Genomic DNA, 24,270 nt, shown 5'->3' with positions numbered 1-24,270 from the left:
GTTGATTTGAAGGAGACCCCAAAAATTTGGGGCCTTTTGGGGCGAAACCCCCAAAATTTGGGGCCTTTGGGGCCAAAACCCCCAAAATTTGGATTTTTTACGGCGATTTTTGGGGTTTTTGGGTCCTTTCGGGGTGGATTTTCGGGCAAATCACCCAAAATTTTGCAGTTGAGGTTGATTTGAGGGGGACCCCAAAAATTTGGGGCCTTTTGAGGCGAAACCCCCAAAATTTGGGACCTTTTGGGGCCAAAACCCCAAAAATTCGGGTTTTTTTAAGGCGATTTTTGGGGGTTTTGGGCCCTTTTGGGGAGGATTTTCAGGCAAATCACCCAAATTTTGGGGGTTTTTTGGCACTTTGAGGTTGATTTGAGGGAGACCCCAAAAATTTGGGGCCTTTTCAGTCGCTTTTGGGGCGAAACCCCCAAAATTTGGGGCCTTTTAGGTCGATTTTGTGGAAAAACCTCAAAAATTTGTGATTTTTTAAGGCGATTTTTGGGGGTTTGGGGCCCTTTTGGGGCTGAATTTAGAGCAAATCTCCCAAAATTTTGGGGGTTTTTTGGCACTTTGAGGTTGATTTGAGGTGGACCCCAAAAATTTGGGACCTTTTGGGTCGATTTTGGTGCAAAACCCCGAAAATTTGGGTTTTTTGAAGCCGATTTTGGGCCAATTTTCGCATTTTTGGGGTCGATTTTTTGGGTGTCTCCCCCAAAATTTTCAGCAATTTTTTGGCACTTTGAGGTTGATTTTTAGGGTCCCCCCCTAAAATTTGGGGCGTTTTGGGGTGAATCCCTCAAAATTTGGGGCTTTTTGGGGGAATTCACCAAAATTTGGGTTTTTTAAGGCAATTTGGGGGCGATTTTTGGGTTTTTTGGGTCCTTTCAGGTTGATTTTGAGGATCCTCCCCCAAAATTTTGGGGTTTTTGGGGCTCCCCCCCAAATTTTTGGGTTTTTTTTTTTCCCCCTCCAACGATTTCAGGAAGGATTTGGGGAGGATTTTGGGGGGAATTTTGGGGTTTTTGGGGTCTCTCCCCCCCCCGGTTGTAAATAAAGGTGAGAAGGAAACAGCGGCGACCCCGAAATTTGGGGAATTTTGGGGAAAATTTGGGGAATTTTGGGGAAATTTGGGGAAATTTTGGGAATTTTTGGGGAATTTCAGGGGTGGGGGAGGGGAAAGGAGGCGGAGCGCACAATATTTAAATGAGGGGCGTGGCCAAGAATGAAATTCGGGGACTTCGACCCCAAACTTAAGGGGAGGGGGAGATTTTGGGGTGGGGGAGGGGATTTGGGGGGGGAGGGGCTCCCAAATTTCGGCTCCTTTAAGGGCAGGCCCCGCCCCTTCAGAGGCCACGCCCCCATCGCGTCCCATTGGCGGATCCGCGGCAGCGCCGCCTCTGATTGGTCGAAAACCTCGTGGCGCGCACGCGCGCCGAGAGGGGGCGCCACGTGAGGGCCGGCGGGCTGCGCATGCGCAGTGATCAACCCCCACCACCACCCCCAGCGCGGTGCGCTCGCGGAAATCTACATAAATCTGCATAAATCTACGTAAATCGACATAAACCCAGGCCGATGGCCGTGAGGCGATCAGCGTCATTAAGCTCATTTGCATAACGAGCGCTGCCGGCGGCGTTACCATGGCAACGACTCCCCCCCCCCCTCACCACCCCCCCCCCCCCCAAAGGCGCCTGAGGTGAGGCCGGGCCTCGCCCGCCGCGTGCTCCAAATCTCGCGAGAACTCGCCGGCGGACCCGCGTCGCCTCAGCGAAATATCGCGACATCCCCGCGCTGCGCCACGCTAATCTCGCGAGGCCACGCCAACTGCTGAGGGCGGCAAATATCGCGAGAACCCGCCGGCGGGGTGGCGCCGCCAAGCCTTAACCCCACCCTCCCCTTCTTCGCGCATGCGCGCTTTCCCACCGCACCGCCCCTCCCTCTTATGCGCATGCGCGGCTCCCTCCGCGGCGCGGCCCCACCCTCTCCGCGCATGCTCGGTGCCGCTCCTCCCCCCGCCCCGGGGCGGGCGCGCATGCGCGGTGGGGCCCGGGGGTTGCAGCAGCTCCAGCGCGGCGGCGGTTCGGGCTTCGGGGCTCGCGGGCGCGGGGGTGAGTCCGGGCCCGGCCCCGGGGGGTTCCGGGGGGCGGCAGCGCCTTCGGGGAAGGGGGGGAGAAGCTCCGTGATGCCTCCCGATCCCTTCCCGGTGCGGTTTTCCCCTCAGGCCCGGCCTAGGCCGCGCCCGCCCGCCAGGGGGCCGCGTGGCGGCGGCGGCGAGCGCGCGACCCCCCCCCCCCCTCCCCCACACAGGAAAAATTTGGGGATCCCCCCCCCCCCAGAACCCTTATAAGGAATTAATGGGAGCCCCGAAACTTCTTATAGGGAAACTGGGGACCACCGGGTTTCCATGTGGGGAAATTGGGGACCCCCGGGTTTCCATATAAGGAAATTGGGGACCCCCGGGTTTCCATTTAGGGAAATTGGGGACCCCCCTCCGATTCCATATAAGGAAGTGGGGGAACCCCCGAGTTTCCGTATAAGGAAATTGGGGACCCTCGGGTTTCCATATGAGAAAATCGGGACCCCCCCCCCTATTCCATATAATTTAATCGGGGACCCCCCCAATTCCATAAAGGAATTCGGGGACCCCCGGGTTTCCATATAAGGAATTCGGGGACCCCCCCAATTCCGTATAAGGAAATCGGGGACCCCCCCAATTCCATATAAGGAAATTGGGGACCCCCGGGTTTCCATGTGAGGAAGTGGGGACCCCCCCTCAATTCCACATAAGGAAGTAGGGACCCCCCCCAATTCCATATAAGGAAGTTGGGGACCCTCGGGTTTCCATATGAGAAAATTGGGGACCCCCCCAATTCCATATAAGGAATTTGGGGACCCCCTCAATTCCATATAAGGAAGTGGGGACCCCCCCAATTCCATATAAGGAAATTGGGGATCCCCTCAATTCCATATAAGGAAATAGGGGACCCCCGGGTCTTCATATGCGGAAATTGGGGACCACCGGATTTCCATATGAGAAAATCGGGGACCCCCCCCCCAATTCCATTTAAAGAAATTGGGGACCCCCCCTCAATTCCATATGAGGAAATTGGGGACCCCCGGGTTTCCATATGAAGAAATTGAGGACCCCCCACAATTCCATATAAGGAAATTGGGGACCCCCCCGATTCCACATAAGGAAGTGGGGACCCACTCAATTCCATATAAGGAAATTGGGGATCCCCCCCGATTGCATATAAGGAAATTGGGGACCCCCGGGTTTCCATGTGGGGAAATTGGGGACCCCCCCCCCGATTCCATATAAGGAAGTGGGGACCCCCTCAATTCCATATAAGGAAATAGGGGACCCCCGGGTTTCCATATGGGGAAATTGGGGACCCCCGGGTTTCCATATAAGGAAATTGGGGACCCCCAGGTTTCCATATAAGGAAATTGGGGACCGCCCTCAATTCCATATAAGGACTTGGGGGGGGGGAACCCGCAAGTTTCCATATAAGGAATTTGGGGGGTCCCCAACTCCTTATAAGGAATTTGGGGGACCCTCAGAACTCCTCATAAGCAATTTGGGGGGTCCCCAAGTCCATATAAGGAATTTGGGGGTCCCCAAATCCTCATAAGGAATTTGGGGGACCCTCAAAACTCCTTATAAGGAATTTTGGGGGTCCCCAACTCCATATAAGGAATTTGGGGGATCCCCAACTCCTTATAAGGAATTTGGGGGACCCTCAAAATTCCCTTTAAGGAAATGGGGGGACCCTCAAAACTCCTCGTAAGGAATTTGGGGGGTCCCCAAGTCCATAAAAGGAATTTGGGGGGTCCCCAACTCCTCATAAGGAATTGGGGGGGGCTCCTGTGAGGAGGGGATCCCCCCAAAAAAAACCCCAAAATTCCCCCCAAAACCCCCCTGGACCCCCCAAAATTCCCCCTCCTCGACCCCCCAGGGGGGAATTTTTGGGGGAACCCCCCTGTCCTGGGGGTGGGGAACCCCCAAAATTTTGGGGGGAGGGGTCAGGCTGGATCCCCACGTGTGTCACCCCCCCCAGGTGACACCTCCCCTCCCCCCACAGGGATTTTTGGGGTCCCCACCCCCTTTTTTGGGGGTCCCCACCCCCAATTTTGGCTCCTGATTCTCCTTTTTTTGGGGTTCCCCATTTTTGGGGTTCACTTTTCCCATTTTTGGGATCTCCACCCTCATTTTTCATCTCCCTTTTCCCACTTTCCTCACAATTTTTGGGGTTCCCCGACTCTCCCCAACCCCCAAATTTTTTGGGATTTCCCCTGACCCCCCCAAATTTCACTTTCCCCACCCTCTGACCCCCCAAATTTTGACTTTCCCACTCTCTGAACCCCCAAATTTTGGGGTTCCCCACCCCTTTAACCTCTTTTTTGGGGTCTTCACCCTCTTTTTCACCCCCTTTTCCCACTTTCCTCCCAATTTTTGGGGTCCCTGACCCCCAAATTTTTCCTGCTTCTCCCTGACCCCCCAAATTTCACTTTCCCCACCCTCTGACCCTCGAAATTTTGGGGTTCCCTACCCCCTGACCCTCCAAATTTTGGGGTTCCCCACCCCTCTAACCCCATTTTTTTGGGGTCTCCACTGCATTTTTCATCTTCCTTTTCCCATTTACCCCCCAATTTTTGGGCTCCCCCGACCTTCCCCGACCCCCAAATTTTTCCTGCTCCACCCTGACCCCCCAAATTTCATTTTCCCCACATCCTCACCCCCCAAATTTTGGGGTTCCTCACTCTCTGAACCCCCAAATTTTGGGGTTTCCACCTCCTGACCTCCCTTTTTTTGAGGTTTCCGGCCCCTTTTTCACCTCATTTACCCCCAAATTTTGGGGTCATCCGACCCTCCCTGACCCCCAAATTTTTTGAGCTTCTCCCTGACCCCCCAAATTTCACTTTCCCCACCTCCTGACCCTCCAAATTTTGGGGTTCCTCACCTCCCTAACCCCATTTTTGTGCCCTCCACCTCCTTTTCCAGCTTCCCTTTCCCACTTTCCCCCCAATTTTTCGGCTCCCCCGACCTTCCCCGACCCCCAAATTTTTCCTGCTCCACCCTGAACCCCCAAATTTCACTTTCCCCACCCCTTGACCCCCCAAATTTCCTTTTCCCCACCCCCTGACCCCCCAAATTTTGGGTTCCTCACCCTCTGAACCCCCAAATTTTTCGGGTTTCCACATCCTGACCTCCCTTTTTTTGAGGTTTCCGGCCCCTTTTTCACCTCCTTTTCCCCCCAGTTTTGGGCTCCCCCGACCTTCCCCGCCCCCCAAAGTTTTCCTGCTTCTCCCTGACCCCCCAAATTTCAGTTTCCTCACCCCCTGACCCCCCAAATTTTGGGGTTCCCCATCCCTTTAACCCCATTTTCGTGCCCTCCGCCTCCTTTTTGAGCTTCTTTTTCCCACTTTCCCCCCAAATTTTGACCTCCCCGTCCTTCCCCGACCCCCAAATTTTTCAGGCTTCCTCCTGACCCCCCAAATTTCACTTTCCCCACCCCCTGACCCCCCAAATTTTGGGGTTCCCCACCCCTTTAACCCCATTTTTGGGGTTTCCATCTCCTTTTTGGGGTCTTAACCGTCTTTTTTCATCTTCCCTTTCCCACTTTATACCCAATTTTTGTCTCCCCCGACCTTCCCCGACCCCCAAATTTTTCCTGCTTCTCCTTGACCCCCCAAATTTCACTTTCCCCACCCCCTGACCCCCCAAATTTTGGGGTTCCCCACCCCCTGACCCCCCAAATTTTGGGGTTCCCCACCCCCTGACCCTCCAAATTTTGGGGTTCCCCACCCCTCTAACCCCTTTTTTGGGGGTCTCCACTGCATTTTTCAGTTCCGCTTCCCATTTTCCCCCCAATTTTTGGGGTCATCTGACCTTCCCCGCCCCCCAAATTTTTCCTGCTTCTCCCTGCCCCCCCAAATTTCACTTTCCCCACCCCCTGACCCCCCAAATTTTGGGAATTTCCCCCCCAGAGAGGCGATGGCCGACGACCTGGACTTCGAGACGGGCGACGCGGGGGCGTCGGCCACGTTCCCCATGCAGTGCTCGGCGCTGCGCAAGAACGGCTTCGTGGTGCTCAAGGGCCGCCCCTGCAAGATCGTGGAGATGAGCACCTCCAAAACGGGCAAGCACGGCCACGCCAAGGTAGCCAAAATCCTGAGAAGGTCCCGAAATTCCTGGTGGGGAGGGAAAAATCCCCGGGAAAATCCCAAATTCCTGAGCCGAGTTAGCGCAGAGGGATCCCGGGGCATGGAGAGGGTGTTGGAGCATCTTAGAGGCTCTGATTCCCCCCAAAAAATGCCCTAAAAAGCCAAAAATTGGGGATTTGGGAATGCCAAGGTAGCCAAAATCCTGGGAAGGTCCCGAAATTCCTGGGGGGGAGGGAAAAATCCCCGGGAAAATCCCAAATTCCTGAGCCGAGTCAGCCCCGAGTGACCGTGTCCCAAAAGGAGGCTCTGAGAGCTTTTTTTGGGTTCTCATTCCCCCCAAAAAAACCCCAAAAATTGGAGATTTGGGAGTGATGAGGTAGCCAGAATCCCAGGAAAATCCTGAAATTCCTGGGAAAGTCCTGAAATTCCTGGTGGGAAAGGAGAAATCCCCGGGAAAATCCCAAATTCCTGAGCCGAGTTAGCGCAGAGGGATTCCGGTGCATGGAGAGGGGATTGGAGCATTTTAGGGGCTCTGATTCCCCCCAAAAGGACTCAAAAAGCCCAAAATTGAGAATTTGGGATTGCCAAGGTAGCCAAAATCCTGGAAAGGTCCCGAAATTCCTGGTGGGAAGGGAGAAATCCCCGGGAAAATCCCAAATTCCTGAGCCGAGTCAGCCCCGAGTGACCGTGTCCCAAAAGGAGGCTCTGAGAGCTTTTTTTGGGTTCTCATTCCCCCCAAAAAACCCCAAAAATTGGAGATTTGGGAGTGCTGAGGTAGCCAAAATCCCAGGAAAATCCTGAAATTCCTGGGAAAGTCCTGAAATTCCTGGTGGGAAGGGAAAAATCCCCAGGAAAATCCCAAATTCCTGAGCCGAGTTAGCGCAGAGGGGTTGAGGTCTCTCACGGAGCCTTTTATGGGTTCTGATCACCCAAAAATGTCCCAAAAAATATCCCAAAACCCATATAAATTGGGAATTTGGGAATGCCAGGGTAGCCAAAATCCTGAAATTCCTGGTAAAATTCAAAAATTCCTGGTGGGAAGGGAGAAATCCCCGGGAAAATCCCAAATTCCTGAGCCGAGTTAGCGCAGAGGGATTGAGATCTCTCACGGAGCCTTTTTTGGGTTCTGATCACCCCAAAAATGTCCCAAAAAGCTGCCAAAAATCCCAGAATTTGGGAGTTTGGGATTGCCAAGGTAGCCAAAATCCTGGCAAGGTCCCGAAATTCCTGGTGGGGAGGGAAAAATCCCCGGGAAAATCCCAAATTCCTGAGCTGAGTTAGCCCCGAGTGACCGTGTCCCAAAAGGAGGCTCTGAGAGGTTTTTTTGGGTTCTCATTCCCCCCAAAAAACCCCAAAAATTGGAGATTTGGGAGTGCTGAGGTAGCCAAAATCCCAGGAAAATCCTGAAATTCCTGGGAAAGTCCTGAAATTCCTGGTGGGAAGGGAGAAATCCCCGGGAAAATCCCAAATTCCTGAGCCGAGGTAGCGCAGAGGGATCCCGGGGCATGGAGAGGGTGTTGGAGCATCTTAGGGGCTCTGATTCCCCCCAAAAAGGACTCAAAAACCCCAAAATTGAGAATTTGGGATTGCCAAGGTAGCCAAAATCCTGGAAAGGTCCCGAAATTCCTGGTGGGAAGGGAGAAATCCCCGGGAAAATCCCAAATTCCTGAGCCGAGTTAGCGCAGAGTGATCCCGGGGCATGGAGAGGGTGTTGGTGCTTTTTAGGGGCTCTGATCCCCCCCAAAAGGACCCAAAAAACCCAAAATTGGGACTTTTGGGAATGATGAGGTAGCGAAAATGGCAGGAAAATTCTGGAATTGCCAGGAAAATCCGAAAATTCCGGAGAAATTCCCAAATTCCTGAGCCGAGTTAGCGCAAAGGGGTTGAGGTCTCTTACGGAGACTTTTTTGGGTTCTGATCACCCCAAAAACACCCAAAAATGTCCCAAAAAGGACTCAAAAAGCCCAAAATTGAGAATTTGGGATTGCCAAGGTAGCCAGAATGGGAGGAAAATTCTGGAATTGCCAGGAAAATCCCAAAATTCCCGGGAAATTCCCAAATTCCTGAGCTGAGTCAGCCCCGAGTGGCCGCGGCCCCCGCCCTGGGCTCTGATTGGTCCAAAAATGCCCCAAAAATTCCCCAAAATTGTTTCCACCCCCCCCAGTGCTCCCAGTAACCCCAGTATGGCTCTCCCAGTTTGTCCCAGTACTCCCAGTAACCCAAATCCCTTACCCAGTTCATCCCAGTTCCTCCCAGTAACCCCAGTTCCCCTCCCAGTGCTCCCAGTTTTGCTCTCCCAGTCGCTCCCAGTGCTCCCAGTCCCCTCCCAGTCCATCCCAGTAACCCCAGTTCCCTTCCCAGTAATCCCAGTATAGGTCTCCCAGTTTGTCCCAGTGCTCCCAGTAACCCCCAGTTCCTCCCAGTTCATCCCAGTTCCTCCCAGTAACCCCAGTTCCCCTCCCAGTGCTCCCAGTATTGCTCTCCCAGTGCTCCCAGTCCATCCCAGTCCATCCCAGTAACCCCAGTTTCCTCCACTTCCCCTCCCAGTTCCTCCCAGTCCCTCCCAGTTTATCCCAGTTGCCTCCCAACTCCCTCTCCGCTCCTCCCAGTCCATCCCAGTAACCCCAGTTCCCCTCCCAGTAATCCCAGTATAGGTCTCCCAGTTTGTCCCAGTGCTCCCAGTAACCCCCAGTTCCTCCCAGTCCATCCCAGTTCCCTCGCAGTCCCCTCCCAGTGCTCCCAGTAACCCCAGTATCGCTCTCCCAGTCCCTCCCAGTCCATCCCAGTCCCTTCCCAGTGCTCCCAGTAACCCCAGTATCGCTCTCCCAGTCCCTCCCAGTCCATCCCAGTCCCTTCCCAGTGCTCCCAGTAACCCCAGTATTGCTCTCCCAGTTTGTTCCAGTCCTCCCAGTAACCCCATCCCCCCCCAGTTCCCATCCCAGTCCCTCCCAGTTCCCATCCCAATCCCCTCCCAGTTCCCCCCAGTCCATCCCAGTAACCCCAGTATTGCTCTCCCAGTTTGTCCCAGTTCCTCCCAGTCCCTCCCAGTCCCCCCCAGTTCCATCCCAGTCCATCCCAATGCCCTCCCAGTCCCTCCCAGTATAACCCACTCCCTCCCAGTTCTCTCCCAGTCCCTCCCAGTTCCCTCCCAGTCCCCCCCAGTCCATCCCAGTCCATCCCAGTCCATCCCAGTCCCCTCCCAGTTCCCTCCCAGTCCCTCCCAGTCCCTCCCAGTTCCCTCCCAGTCCCTCTCAGTCCCTCCCAGTTCCCTCCCAGTCCCCCCCAGTCCCTCCCAGTTCCCTCCCAGTCCTTCCCAGTCCCTCCCAGTTCCCTCCCAGTCCCTCCCAGTCCCTCCCAGTCCCTCCCAGTTCCCTCCCAGTCCCTCCCAGTCTCTCCCAGTCCCTCCCAGTCCCTCCCAGTCCATCCCATTCCCCTCCCAGTCCCTCCCAGTCCCTCCCAGTAACCCCAGTTCCCCCAGGTGCACCTGGTGGGCATCGACATCTTCACGGGCAAGAAGTACGAGGACATCTGTCCGTCCACCCACAACATGGACGTGCCCAACATCAAACGGAACGACTTCCAGGTGAGGGCACACCTGGGGGCACCTGGGACACACCTGGGCACACCTGGGACAGGTGACACACCTGGGCACACCTGGGACACAGCTGGGACAGGCCTGGGCACACCTGGGACACAGCTGGGCACACCTGGGCACAGCTGGGACAGGCCTGGGCACACCTGGGATAGGGGACACACCTGGGCACAGCTGGGCACACCTGGGACACACCTGGGACAGGACACACTCCTGAGACACACCTGGGCACACCTGGGACAGACTTGGGGCACATCTCGGTGCACCTGGGACACAGCTGGGGGAGGTGACACACCTGGGCACACCTGGGACAGGCCTGGGCACACCTGGGATACACCCAAGACACACCTGGGGCACACCTGGGACAGGGGACACACCTGGGACACACCTGGGATACACAGCTGGGACAGACCTGGGACAGGTGACACACCTGTATCACACCTGTGCACATCTGTCCATCCACCTGTACAGGTAACACACCTGTCATACACCTGGGATACACCTGTACACACCTGAGGTAACACACCTGTACAGGTAACACACCTGTAACACACCTGAGGTAACACACCTGTACAGGCGACACACCTGTACACACCTGTACACACCTATACATACCTGTACAGGTGACACACCTGTACACACCTGAGGTAACACACCTGTACAGGTAACACACCTGTAACACACCTGTACAGGTAACACACCTGAGATACACCTGGGGTAACACACCTGAGACACAGCTGTACACACCTGTACAGGTAACACACCTGTAACACACCTGTACAGGTAACACACCTGTACAGGTAATATACCTGGGATACACCTGAGGTAACACACCTGTACAGGTAACACACCTGTGCACACCTGTAGGGGTAACACAGCTATGCACAGGGACACACCTGCCTCACCTGTGCAGCTGAATGGGATCCAGGACGGGTACCTGTGTGTGTCACCTGTCCACACCTGTGTGTGTCACCTGTGTCCCTACCTGTCTCTGCTTGTCTCACCTGTCCATATGTGTCTTACCTGTCTGTACCTGTCTCACCTGTGCAGCTGATTGCAGGACGGGTACCTGTGTGTCTCACTTGTCTGTACCTGTCTCACCTGTCCATATGTGTCTTACCTGTCTGTACCTGTCTCACCTGTAGCTCATCAGGATTCAGGACAGATACCTCTGTGTGTACCTGTCCATACCTGTCTCACCTGTATGTCACCTGTCTCACCTGTCTCACCTGTAGCTCATCGGGATCCAGGACAGATACCTGAGTGTGTTACCTGTGTGTACCTGTCCATACCTGTCTCACCTGTCTCTCACCTGTCCATACCTGTCTCACCTGTCCATACCTGTATCTCACCTGTCTCACAGCTCATCGGCATCCAGGACGGGTACCTGTCAGTGCTGATGGGTTACCTGTCTCACCTGTATCTCACCTGTCCATACCTGTCTCTCACCTGTATCTCACCTGTCTCTCATCTGTCTCACCTGTAGCTCATCGGCATCCAGGACGGGTACCTGTCAGTGATGATGGGTTACCTGTGTTACCTGTCTCACCTGTCTCACCTGTCTATCTCACCTGCAGCTCATCGGCATCCAGGACGGGTACCTGTGTGTGTCACCTGTCTGTACCTGTGTCTCACCTGTCCATACCTGTCTCACCTGTCCATACCTATCTCACCTGCAGCTCATCGGCATCCAGGACGGGTACCTGTGTGTGTTACCTGTCTCACCTGTATCTCAGCTGTCTCACCTCTATCTCACTTGTAGCTCATTGGCATCCAGGACGGGTACCCGTGTGTGTTACCTGTCTGTACCTGTCTCACCTGTATCTCACCTGTCTCACCTGTGCAGCTCATCGGCATCCAGGACGGGTACCTGTGTGTGTTACCTGTCTCACCTGTCTCACCTGTCTCACCTGCAGCTCATCAGCATCCAGGACGGGTACCTGTGTGTATTACCTGTCTGTACCTGTCTCACCTGTCTCACCTGTCTCACAGTTCATCGGCATCCAGGACGGGTACCTGTCTGTCTGTAGGGTTACCTGTCTGTCTCACCTGTGTATCTCACCTGTGCAGCTCATCGGCATCCAGGACGGGTACCTGTCAGTGGTGACGGGTTACCTGTGTGTACCTGTCTCACCTGTCTGTCTCACCTGTCTCACCTGTGTATCTCCCCTGTCTCACCTGCAGCTCATCGGCGTCCAGGACAGGTACCTGTCAGTGCTGATGGGTTACCTGTGTGTGTTACCTCTCTCACCTGTCTGTCTCACCTGTCTCACCTGTCTCTCACCTGCAGCTCATCGGCATCCAGGACGGGTACCTGTCAGTGATGATGGGTTATCTGTGTGTGTTACCTGTCTGTCTCACCTGTCTCACCTGCAGCTCATCGGCATCCAGGACGGGTACCTGTGCGTGTTACCTGTCCATACCTGTCTATCTTACCTGTCTCACCTGTCTATCTCACCTGTAGCTCATCGGCATCCAGGACGGGTACCTGTATGTCTGTAGGGTTACCTGTCTCACCTGTCTCACCTGTCTCTCACCTGTCTATCTCACCTGCAGCTCATCGGCATCCAGGACGGGTACCTCTCTGTCTGTAGGGTTACCTGTCTCACCTGTCTCACCTGTCTCACCTGTCTCACCTGTCTCACCTGTCCCACAGCTCATCGGCATCCAGGACGGGTACCTGTCGCTGCTCCAGGACAGCGGCGAGGTGCGGGAGGATCTGCGGCTGCCGGAGGGGGAGCTGGGCCGGGAGATCGAGCAGAAATACGACTGCGGCGAGGAGATCCTGGTACTGGGAGCACTGGGTTATACTGGGAGGGACTGGGGGAGCTGGGTTATACTGGGTTATACTGGGTTATACTGGGTTATACTGGTCTGTACTGGTTATACCGGGGGAGCTGGGCCGGGAGATCGAGCAGAAATACGACTGCGGCGAGGAGATCCTGGTACTGGTTATACTGGTTTATACTGGGAGGGACTGGGGGGACTGCAGGGACTGGGTTATACTGGTTATACTGGGTTATACTAGGTTATAGTGGTCTGTACTGGGTTATACTGAATTATTCGTTTATACTGGTCTGTGTACCAGTCTGTACCAGTTTATACTGGTCTGCACTGGTCCACACTGGTTTGTACTGCTCCATACTGGTCCACAGTGGTCCGTACTGGTCCATACCGGTTTGTACTGGTCCATACCGATCCGTACTGGTCTTTACTGGTCCATACTGGTCCATACTGGTCTGTACTGGTCCATACTGGTCCATACCGGTCCATACCGGTCCATACTGGTCTGTACTGGTCCATACTGGTCCATGCTGGTCTGTACCGGTCCATACTGGTCCATACGAGTCCATATTGTTCCATACTGGTCCATACCAGTTTATACCGGTCGGTGCCGGTCCATACCAGTCCATACTGGTCCATACTGGTCCGTACTGGTCCATACCGGTCCATACTGGTCCGTACTGGTCCATACTGGTTTATACTGGTCCATACCGGTCCATACTGGTCCATACTGGTTTATATTAGTCCACACTAGTCCATACCGGTCCGTACTGGTCCATACTGGTTTATACCAGTCCATACTGGTTTATACCGGTCCATACTGGTCCGTACTGGTCCATACCGGTCTGTACTGATCCATAATGGTCCTTACTGGTTTATACTGGTCCTTACTGGTGTCCCTCCTGCAGATCACGGTGCTGTCGGCGATGACCGAGGAAGCCGCTGTCGCGATCAAAGCCATGGCCAAATAGGGCAGGTGGGCGGGGCCACGCCAAATATGGCAAAAGGGGGCGGGGCCGGGGCCAAATATGGGAAAGGGGGCGGGGCTAAAGGCAAAATATGGCTAAAGAGGCGGGGCTCAGGCCAAATATGGTAAAAGGGGTGGGGCTTAGATAGGAAAAGGGGGCGGAGCTGCACCAAATAAGGCATAAAGGGGGTGGGGCCATGCCAAATAAGGCAAAAGGGGGTGGGGTTATGGCCAGATAAGGACAAAAGGGTGAGGATTGGCATGTAAAGCAGGTGGGGGCGGGGCCTTGGGGTCCCCATTTTGGGTCTGGGGTCTCTGTGGGATTTGGGGTCCTCGTTTTGGGTCTGGGGTCCCCATTTGGGTCTGGGGGGGTCATTGGGGGACTGAACCCCTTTTGGGTCTGGGCTCCCCATTTGGGTCTGGGGTCCCTCTGGGATTTGGGGTCCCCATTTTGGGTCTGGGTCCCCATTTTGGGTCTGGGGTCCCCATTTTGGGTCAGTTGGGGGTCATTGGGGGGGTTCCCTTTTGGGTCTGGGGTCTCGGATTTGGGGTCCCCGTTTTGGGTCTGGGGTCCCACTTGGGGTCCCCATTAGGGTCTGGGGTCTCTGGGATTTGGGGTACCCATTTTGGGTCTGGGGTCTCTGGGATTTGGGGTCCCCATTTTGGGTCTGGGGTCCCCATTTTGGGTCACATGGGGGTCATTGGTGGGGGTCCCCATGTGGGTCTGGGGTCCCCATTTGGGTCTGGGGTCCCTCTGGGATTTGGGGTCCCCATTTTGGGTCTGGGGTCCCTCTGGGATTTGGGGTCCCCATTTTGGGTCTGGGGTCCCCATTTTGGGTCTGGGGTCCCTCTGGGATTTGGGGTCCCCATTTTGGGTCTGGGGGGGTCATTGGTGGGGAGTCCCCATTTGGGTCTGGGGTCCCTCTGGGGTTTGGGGTCCCCATTTTGGGTCTGGGGTCCCTCTGGGATTTGGGGTCCCCATTTTGGGTCTGGGGTCCCTCTGGGATTTGGGGTCCCCATTTTGGGTCTGGGGTCCCCGTTTTGGGTCTGGGGTCCCCATTTTGGGTCTGGGGTCCCTCCGGGATTTGGGGTCCCCGTTTTGGGTCTGGGGTCCCGCTCTGGTCCCAGCCCCTCCCCCTCTCTCTCTCCCCAGGCCGGCGCCGCCGGGGTCGGGCCGGGCCCCTCCCCCAACTGCAGCCGCGGGGGGGGGAGGGGGGAGCTGGGGGAGGGGCGCGAGGGGGGAGGGGCGACCCGGAGGGGGGAGGGGCTCAAACTCTGGGGGGGGCTGGAGGGGTCCCCCCCGCCCCTCCCCCCCAAACCCCTCCCCCTTCTTTAACCCCGCCCCCTCCCAGCCCCGCGGTGGGGGAGGGGCGCCCCTCGAAAAGGGGGGGAGGGGTGGCCCCAGGCCCCTCCCCCCCTCTTGGCTCCTCCCCTTTCGCCACTCCCCCCCTGCCCCTCCCCCCCCCCTTCGTTGGGGCCTCGCCGGATGGGAAATAAATAAATAAATAAATAAATAATTAAAGCCATCGCTTCGTTAATTAACGGCGTTAATTGGGGGTGGGGGGGGAGGGGGAGGGGGGGAGGGGCGAGGCAGAGACCACGCCCAAAATGAAAAAAATTTTATTTTTTTATTTTTAAAAGATTTTTATTTCATTGCTCCAATTCCATCACTTCATTAATGACTCCATTCGTTAATGACTCCATTCATTAACGACTCCATTCATTAATTCATTAATTACAGCTCTAATTACTCACCCGGGGGTGGGGGAGGGGTCACCGCCCTCCCCTCCCCCCCCAGTTTTGTTTAAAATCCCCTCCCCCATCCATGACGTCACCCAGGCAGGCAGGGTGGGGTGGGAGGGGGTGTGTCCTGCCACGACGTCATGCGGGCGGGGGCGTGGCCTCGGTGACGTCATCACTTGTGGTAGAAGCGCTGGCCCTGCCCGTGGGGGAGGAAGGGGCCGTGCCGGGCCTGGGGTGGGGGAGGGGCCGTGAGGGGGGTGGGGGAGGGGCGGCGCTGCCCCTCCCCCTCCCATCGCTGGTGGGGGAGGGGCCTGAGGAAGGTGAGTGGGGGAGGGGCGGAGCACTCACGTGTGGGGGCGGGGCCTGCGGGGCGGAGCCGTGGGCGGGGAAACTTCCGGGGGACGCGGCGCGGGGGGGGGGCGGGGAAGGGCAGCGCCGGCTGGGGGGGGAGGGGAGGGGTGGGGGAGGGGCACGTGGAGTGCCTGCCCCTCCCCCACACTCACCCCCCACCCAAACCCGCAGAAAAATCTGCCCCTCCCCCACCGCCCCTCCCCCTTCAAATCCTTCCCTGCCCCTCCCCCCACCTGAACTTTCTGCCCCTCCCCCCTCCGTGTTCCGCCATTTCCCCTCCCCCACCCCTCCGTGCCCCTCCCCCCCTTGGCCCCGCCCCTCCCCCACCTTGGCGTTGCCCTGGATGGCCACGGGCAGTTGGGGGCTGGGCAGGAGGGCGGGGCCGGGGTGCAGCGCCTGCAGGGGGTGGGGGAGGGGTGAGGGGGAGGGGACACCCCCACCTGGACCACCCCCCGCCCCTCCCCCACCCTCCAACCCCACCCCCTTTTCCCCTCCCCCCACCCCCAATTCCGGCTTTGCTGCCCCTCCCCCCCGCCAAACCTTTTCCCCTCCCCCACCTCATTGCCCCTCCCCCACCTCCTTTTCTGCCCCGCCCCCACCTCGCTGAGCCCTGATTGGCTGTTGGTTCCTCCTCCCTTTTATGGCCACACCCCCTTTCTATGGCTCCTCCCCTTTACCTGTGGCTCCACCCCTCTTATGAACTTGCTGAACCCGGATTGGCTGTTGACCTGTCCCTCCCAGTGCCCCGCCCCTTTTACAGAGGCCCCGCCCCACTCACGGGCTTGCTGAACCCTGATTGGTCCCTTTCCAGATGCCCCGCCCCCTTTACAGAGGCCCCACCCCTCTCACAGACACGCTAAACCCTGATTGGCCTTTTTCCTGGACGCTCCGCCCCTTTTACAGAAGCCCCACCCCACTCACAAGCTCACTAATCCCTGATTGGCCCCTTTCCCGATACCCCGCCCCTTTTACAGAGGCCCCGCCCACTCACGGGCTCGCTGAAGCCTGATTGGCTGTTGGCGTGCTCCAGCTGCTTCTGCAGGGGCAGCGACGAACTGGGGGGGAGGAACCCTGGGGGGAGGGGAGGGCACAGCTGAGAGGTGCCCCCAGGTGTGCCAGGTGTGCCCAGGTGTGCCCCCAGGTGTGCTCCAGGTGTGCCCCAGGTGTGCCCAGGTGTGCCCAGGTGTCCCCAGGTGTGCCCAGGTGTGCCCAGGTGTGTCCCAGGTGTGCCCAACTGTGCCCCCAGGTGTCCCCAGATGCTCCCAGCCATGCCCAGGTGTGCCAAGTTGTCGCCCCAGGTGTGCCCAGGTGTGCCCCAGGTGTGTCCCAGGTGTACCCCAGGTGTGCCCAGGTGTGCCCAGGTACCCCCAGGTGTGCCCAGGTGCCCCCAGGTGCCCTCAGGTGTCCCCTGATTTGTCCCAGATGTGCCCAGGTGTGCCCAGGTCTATTCCAATTGTCCCCCAGGTGCCCCCAGGTGTGCCCAGGTGTGCCCAGCTGTACCCAGGTGTGCCAGGTGTGCCCAACTGTGCCCCCATGTGCCCCCAGGTGCCCCCAGCCATGCCCAGGTGTGCCCAGGTGGGTCCCAGCCATGCCCAGGTGCTCCCAGGTGTGCCCAGGTGCCCCCAGGTGTCCCCAGGTGTGCCAGGTGGGTGTGCCCAGGTGTTCTCACCTGGCTGTGCGGGGGGGAAGTGCCCGTGCAGGCCGAAGGCGCCCCCTGGCGGCTGCTGGGGCAGGAACGGCAGCGCCGGGAACGCGGCGGGGGCTGGGAGAGACCAGTACGGACCAGTATGGACCAGTACGGACCGGTACAGACCAGTATGGACCAGTACAGACTGGTACGGACCAGTATGGACCAGTACAGACCAGTACGGACCAGTATGGATCAGTACGGACCAGTATGGACCAGTACGGACCAGTATGGACCAGTGCGGACCAGTGCGGACCAGTATGGACCAGTATGGACCAGTACAGACCAGTACGGACCAGTATGGACCAGTATGGACCAGTACGGACCAGTATGGACCAGTACGGACCAGTATGGACCAGTATGGACCAGTATGGACCGGTATGGACCAGTACGGACCAGTATGGACCGGTACGGACCAGTACGGACCAGTACGGACCAGTAGGGACCAGTATGGACCAGTACGGACCGGTACGGACCAGTATGGACCAGAATAAACCAGTACAGACCAGTACGGACCGGTACGGACCAGTACGGACCAGTACGGACCAGTAGGGACCAGTATGGACCAGTATGGACCAGAATAAACCAGTACAGACCAGTACAGACCAGTATGGACCAGTATGAACCAGTATGGACCAGTACAGACCAGTACAGACCAGTATGGACCAGTACGTACCGGTATGGATCAGTATGGACCAGTACGGACCAGTATGGACCAGTATGGACCAGTACAGACCAGTATGGACCAGTATGGACCAGTATGGACCAGAATAAACCAGTACAGACCAGTACAGACCATTATGGACCAGTGCGGACCAGTACAGACCAGTACGGACCAATATGGACCAGTATGGACTGGTATGGACCAGTATAAACCAGTAACTCCCAGTGCTCCCAGCATCTCCCTTCCCCTCCCAGTCCCATCCCAGTTCCCCCCCAGTCCCTCCCAGTCCCTCCCAGTCCCTCCCAATCCCTTCCCAGTCCCTCCCAGTCCCTCCCAGTCCCCCCCAGTCCCCCCCAGTCCCATCCCAGTCCCTCCCAGTTCCCCTCCCAGTCCCTCCCAGTCCATCCCAGTCCCTCCCAGTCCATCCCAGTCCCCCCCAGTCCATTTCCAGTCCATCCCAGTCCCATCCCAGTCCATTTCCAGTCCATCCCAGTCCCATCCCAGTCCCTCCCAGTCCCTCCCAGTCCATCCCAGTCTCCCCAGTCTCACTCACGCCGCAGCTGCTGGGCTCCTCCGTAGGCCGGGGGGGGTTGGGCGGGGGGAAAGGGCGGGGGCGGGGCCGGGCTCTGCCCCACCCCGAAGGGGGCGGGGCCAGGGCCCCCCTGGGCCCCCCCGAAGGCTCCAGGATCCCCCCCGGCCCCAAAGGGCGGCTGGGCCCCAAAATGGCGGGGCTGGAACGGGGGAGGGGGGTCAGAAATTGGGGAGGGGTCCCTGAGATCTGGGGGGGATCCCAGGAATTGGGGAGGGGGTGCTGGAATTGGGGGGGGGTCTGGGATTGGGGATCCCCCCTCCCCCAAAGGTTCAGTTGGGCCCCAAAATGGCGGGGCTGGAATGGGGGAGGGGGGGTCAGAAATTGGGGAGGGGGCTCAGGACGTGGGGGAGGGGTCCCTGAGATTTTGGGGGGGTCCCAGGAATTGGGGAGGGGTCCCAGGATTGGGGATCCCCCCCTCCCCCAAAGGGTGGCTGGGCCCCAAAATGGCGGGGCTGGAATGGGGGAGGGGGGTTCAGAAATTGGGGAGGGGGCTCAGAACAGGGGGGAGGGGTCCCTGAGATCTGGGGGGATCCCCCCATAATCCCCTCCACACCCCCCAAATTCCCCCCAAATCGCCCCAAGACCCCCCAAATCCCCTCCAAATCCCCCCCAAATTCCCCCCAAAATCCCCCCAAACCCCCTCAAACCTCCCCCAGAATTCCCCAAAATCCTCTCAGACCCCCCCAAATCCCCCCAAATCCCCCCAAAATCCTCCCAAAGCCCCCCCAGATCCCCTAAATTCCCCCCAAAATCCCCTCAGACCCCCCCCAAAATCCCAAGCCCCCCCAAATCCCCCCAGAATCCCCCAAAATCCCCCCCAAACCCCCTCAGACCCCCCCAAATCCCCTCAAAATCCCCCAAAATTTCCCCCAAAATCCCCTAAATCCCCCCAGAATCCCCCAAAATCCCCTCAAACCCCCTGATACCCCCCCAGAATCCCCCCAAAATCCCCTCAAACCCCCTCAATTCTCCCCCAAATCCCCCCAAGCCCCCACAAAATCCCCCCCAAATCCCCAAAATCCCCCCCAAAATCTCCCAAAATCCCCCCACGCCCCCCCAAAATCCCCCCAAACCCCCCCAGCCCCCCCCCCGAATCCCCCAAAATCCCCCCCAACCTCCCCAAATCCTCCCAAATCCCCCCCAAACCCCCCCAGAATCCCCCCAAATTTCTCCCAAATCCCCCAAAATCCCCCCAAATTCCCCCCAAGCCCCCCCAAAATCCTCTCAGACCCCCCCAAATCCCCCCAAAATTCCCCCAAAGCCCCCCAAAATCTCCCCAAATCCCCCAAAATTCCCCCCAAATCCCCTCAGACCCCCCCAAAATCCCCCCAAGCCCCCCCAAAATCCCCCAATTGCCCCCCAAACCCCCCCAAAGCCCCCCCAAACCCCCCCAGCCCCCCCGAATCCCCCAAAATCCCCCCAAACCCCCCCAGCCCCCCCCCGAATCCCCCCAAATTCCCCCCAAAATCCCCCCAAAATCCCCCAAATCCCCCCCAACCCCCCAAATTCCCCCCAAATCCCCAAAATCCCCCCCAAAATCCCCCCAAGCCCCCCCAAATCCCCCCAAAATCCCCTCCACACCTTCCAAAATCCACCCCAAGCCCCCCCAAATATCCCCCAAATACCCCCAAGCCCCCCCAAGCCCCTCCACACCCCCCAAAATCCCCCCCAAACTCCCCAAGAATCCCCCCAAGCCCCCCCAAATCCCCCCCAAACCCCCCCAAGCCCCCCCCAAATCCCCCCAGAATCCCCTCAAGCCCCCCCAGAATCCCCCCAAGCCCCCCCAAATCCCCCCCAAGCCCCCCCAAGCCCCCCCAGCCCCCCGACTCACGCTGATCACGGGGGGCCCGAACATTTGCTTGGCCCGGTCGGCCCCGATGAGCCCCGAGCGAGGCCCCCCCGGGCTGCCTGTGGGGGACCCCAAAATCGCCAAAAGTCACCCCAAAATCACCACAAGATTATCTCAGAGTCACCCCCAAAATCACCCCAAAATCAGCCCCAAACCCCCCCAGGATCCCCCCCAAAATCCCCCCAAAGACCCCTAAAATTCCCCCCAAAACTTCTCAGGATTCACCCAAACCCTCCAGGACTCCCCCCAAATTTCCACCAGGAGCCCCCAAATCCCCTCAGGACCCCCCAAATCTCTTTGAAATTCCCCCAGGATCCCCAAAATCCCCCCCAGGACCCCCCAAATCCCCTCAGGACCCCCTAAGTTCCCCCCAGACCCCCCAAATCTCCTCCAGGACCTCCCAAATCCCCCCCAAACCCCCCAAAATCCCCCCCAGATCCCACCCAGACCCCCCAAATTCCACCCAGGACCCCCAAATCCCCCCACAAACTCCCAGGACCCCCCCCAAATCACCCCCAGGACCCCCCAAATCCCCCCAGACTCCCCAAATCCCACCCAAGACCCCCCAAATCCCCCCAAGATCCCTCCCAAACCCTTTCAGGATCCCCCAAATCCCCATAGGACCCCCCAAATTCCCCCCAGGACCCCCCAAATTCTTTCAGGACCCCCAAAATCCCCTCCAGGACCCCCCCAAGACCCCCCAAATCCCACCCAGGACCCCCCAAATCCCCCCCAGGATTCCCCAAACCCTTTCAGGACCCCCCAAATCCCCCCAGGACCCCCCAAATCCCACCCAGATCCCTCTCAAACCCTTTCAGGACCCCCCAAATCCCCTCCAGGACTCCTCAGGATCCCCCCCAAAGCCCCCCAGATCCCCTCCAGGACCCCCCCAGGACCCCCAGACCCCTCCAGGACCCCCCAAATCCCCACCAAACCCTTTCAGGACCCCCCAAATCCTCCCCAGGATCCCCCAATCCCCCCCAGGACCCCCCCAAATCCCACCCAGGACCCCCCAAACCCCCTAGGACCCCCCCAAATCCCACCCAGATCCCTCCCAAACCCTTTCAGGATCCCCCAAATCCCCCCAGACCCCCCAAATCCCCTCCAGGACCCCCCAAATCCCCCCAGGACCCCCTAAATCCCCTCTAGGACCCCCTAAATCCCCCCCAAATCCCCCCCAGGACCCCCCAAATACCCCCCAGGACCCCCCCAAACCCTTTCAGGACCCCCCAAATCCTCCCCAGGATCCCCCAAATTCCCCCCCAGACCCCCCAAACGCTTTCAGAACCCCCCTAAATCCCCCCCCGGACCCCCCAAATCCCCCCCACACCCTTTCAGGACCCCCCAAATCCTCCCCAGGACCCCCCAAATCCCCCCAGACTCCCCAAATCCCCTCCAGGACCCCCCAAATCCCCCCAGACTCCCCAAATCCCACCCAGGATCCCCCAAATCCCCCCCAGATCCCTCCCAAACCCTTTCAGGACCCCCCAAATCCTCCCCAGGACCCCCCAAATCCCCCCAGGACCCCCTAAATCCCCCCCAGACCCTTTCAGGACCCCCCAAATCCCCCCAGGACCCCCCCAAATCCCCTCCAGGACCCCCCCAGGACCCCCCAAATCCCCCCCAGGATTCCCCACACCCTTTCATGCCCCCCCAAATCCCCCCCAGGACCCCCCAAATCCCCCCCAGATCCCTCCCAAACCCTTTCAGGACCCCCCAAATCCCCTCCAGGACCCCTCCAGGACCCCCCAAATCCCCACAGGACCCCCTAAATCCCCCCCAAATCCCCTCCAGGACCCCCCAGGACCCCCCAGATCCCACCCAGGATCCCCCAAATCCCCCTCAGACCCCCCAAACGCTTTCAGAACCCCCCTAAATCCCCCCCCGGACCCCCCAAATCCCCCCCACACCCTTTCAGGACCCCCCAAATCCTCCCCAGGATCCCCCAAATCTCCTCCAGGACCCACAGGACGCCCCCAGGACCCCCCAAATCCCCCCCAGGACCCCCCAAATCCCCCCAGGACCCCCTAAATCCCCCCCAGACCCCTCCAGGACCCCCCAAATCCCCACAGGACCCCCCCACACCCCCCAAATCCCCCCCAGGATCCCCCCCAATCCCCCATACCTGCCATGCCCAGCAGGTGAGCCCCCGGCACCCCCAGACCCTGCGGGTAGGCGGCCGCCGTCAGCGTGGTCAGGTCACTGCGGGATGGGAGCGCCCCAAAAACTCAAACATGGACCCAAAACACCCCAAAAACACCCCAAAAACACCTCAGAAATACAAACAGCACCCCAAAAACTCACAAACCACCCCAAAAACACAAACACTGACCCAGAAACACCCCAAAATTACAAACATTGACCCAAAATCACACATGGACCCAAAATCACCCCAAAAACACCCCAGAAACACCCCAAAAACTCAAACATCAACCCAGCAACACCCCAAAACTCAAACATTGACCCAAAATCACAAATACCACCCCAAAAACACCCCAGAAACACCCCAGAAACTCAAACATTGACCCAGAAACATCCCAAAAACACAAACATTGACCCAGAAACATCCCAAAACTCAAACATTGACCCAAAATCACCCCAAAAACTCAAACATTGACCCAGAAACATCCCAAAACTCAAACATTGACCCAAAATCACCCCAAAATCTCAAACATTGACCCAGAAACACCCCAAAAACTCAAATATCGACCCAAAATCACCCCAAAAATACAAACAGCACCCCAAAAACACAAACATTGACCCAAAATCACCCCAAAAATACAAACATTGACCCAAAAACTCAAATATTGACCCAAAACACCCCAAAAATACAAACAGCACCCCAAAATCACACACATGGACCCCAAAAACACCCCAAAAATACAAACAGCACCCCAAAATCACACACATGGACCCCAAAAACACCCCAAAAATACAAACATTGACCCAAAACACCCCAAAAATACAAACAGCACCCCAAAATCACACACATGGACCCCAAAAATACAAACATGGACCCAAAACACCCCAAAATCACACACATTGACCCAAAATCACCCCAAAAATACAAACAGCACCCCCAAAACTCAAACATGGACCCCAAAAACACCCCAAAAATACAAATAGCACCCCAAAATCACACACATGGACCCCAAAAACACCTCAGAAATACAAACATGGACCAGAAACACCCAAAAACACCCCAGAAACACCCCAAAAACACCTCAGAAATACAAACAGCACCCCAAAATCACACACATGGACCCCAAAAACACCCCAAAAATACAAACATTGACCCAAAATCACCCCAAAAATACAAACATGGACCCAGAAACACCCCAAAACACCCCAAAAACACCCCAAAAACACCCCAAAACTCAAACATTGACCCAAAAACACCTCAGAAACACCCCAAAAATACAAACAGCACCCCAAAAACTCACAAACATTGCCCCAAAACACAAACATTGAGCCAAAAACTCACAAACATCACCCCAAAATCACCCCCAAAACACAAACATTGCTCCAGAAACACCCCAAAAACACAAACATTGACCCAAAATCACCCCAAAAATACAAACATCACCCCAAAAACTCACAAATCACCCCTAAACCACCCCAAAACCACCCCCAAAAACACAAGTATCACCCCAAAATCACAAACATTGACCCAAAACCACCCCAAAAACACAAACAGCACCCAAGAACTCACAAACCAGCCCAAAACCAGCCAGAATCACCCCAAAACCACCCCAAAAACCACCCCAAAATCACAAACATCACCCCAAAACCTTACAAATCACCCCTAAACCACCCCAAAAACCACAAACATCACCCCAAAACCACAAACATCACCCCAAAAACACCCCAGAAACACAAACA

The 24,270-nt window shown here is 57.3% G+C and overlaps 2 protein-coding genes across 2 annotated transcripts; one reads left to right on the top strand and one right to left on the bottom strand.

The window, feature by feature from the left end:
• Positions 1–1,990: 1,990 nt before the first annotated feature.
• On the top strand, positions 1,991–14,981 carry EIF5A (eukaryotic translation initiation factor 5A). The gene is made up of 6 exons (XM_084227277.1): positions 1,991–2,099; positions 5,983–6,154; positions 9,638–9,742; positions 12,408–12,539; positions 13,444–13,511; positions 14,656–14,981. Exons 2-5 carry the CDS (start codon positions 5,990–5,992, stop codon positions 13,504–13,506), a joined length of 465 nt encoding a protein of 154 aa, XP_084083403.1. The 5' UTR covers positions 1,991–2,099; positions 5,983–5,989; the 3' UTR covers positions 13,507–13,511; positions 14,656–14,981.
• A 139-nt stretch (positions 14,982–15,120) lies between these two features.
• Positions 15,121–22,590, bottom strand: LOC311165774 (G protein pathway suppressor 2-like; the record flags this gene model as incomplete). Its single annotated transcript, XM_084227276.1, has 8 exons — positions 15,121–15,474; positions 15,594–15,684; positions 15,924–15,992; positions 16,588–16,667; positions 17,266–17,358; positions 18,501–18,678; positions 20,371–20,447; positions 22,514–22,590. Coding segments are annotated over 8 exons (886 nt in total), but the record flags the coding sequence as incomplete, so codon positions are not given.
• Between the last annotated feature and the right edge of the window lie 1,680 nt (positions 22,591–24,270).

Source organism: Fringilla coelebs (genome assembly GCF_963513975.1).
Source record: "Fringilla coelebs genome assembly, contig: SCAFFOLD_435, whole genome shotgun sequence".
Lineage (NCBI taxonomy): Eukaryota > Metazoa > Chordata > Aves > Passeriformes > Fringillidae > Fringilla > Fringilla coelebs.
Note: the sequence above shows the minus strand (reverse complement) of the source record. Positions and strands in the feature narration are given on the sequence as shown.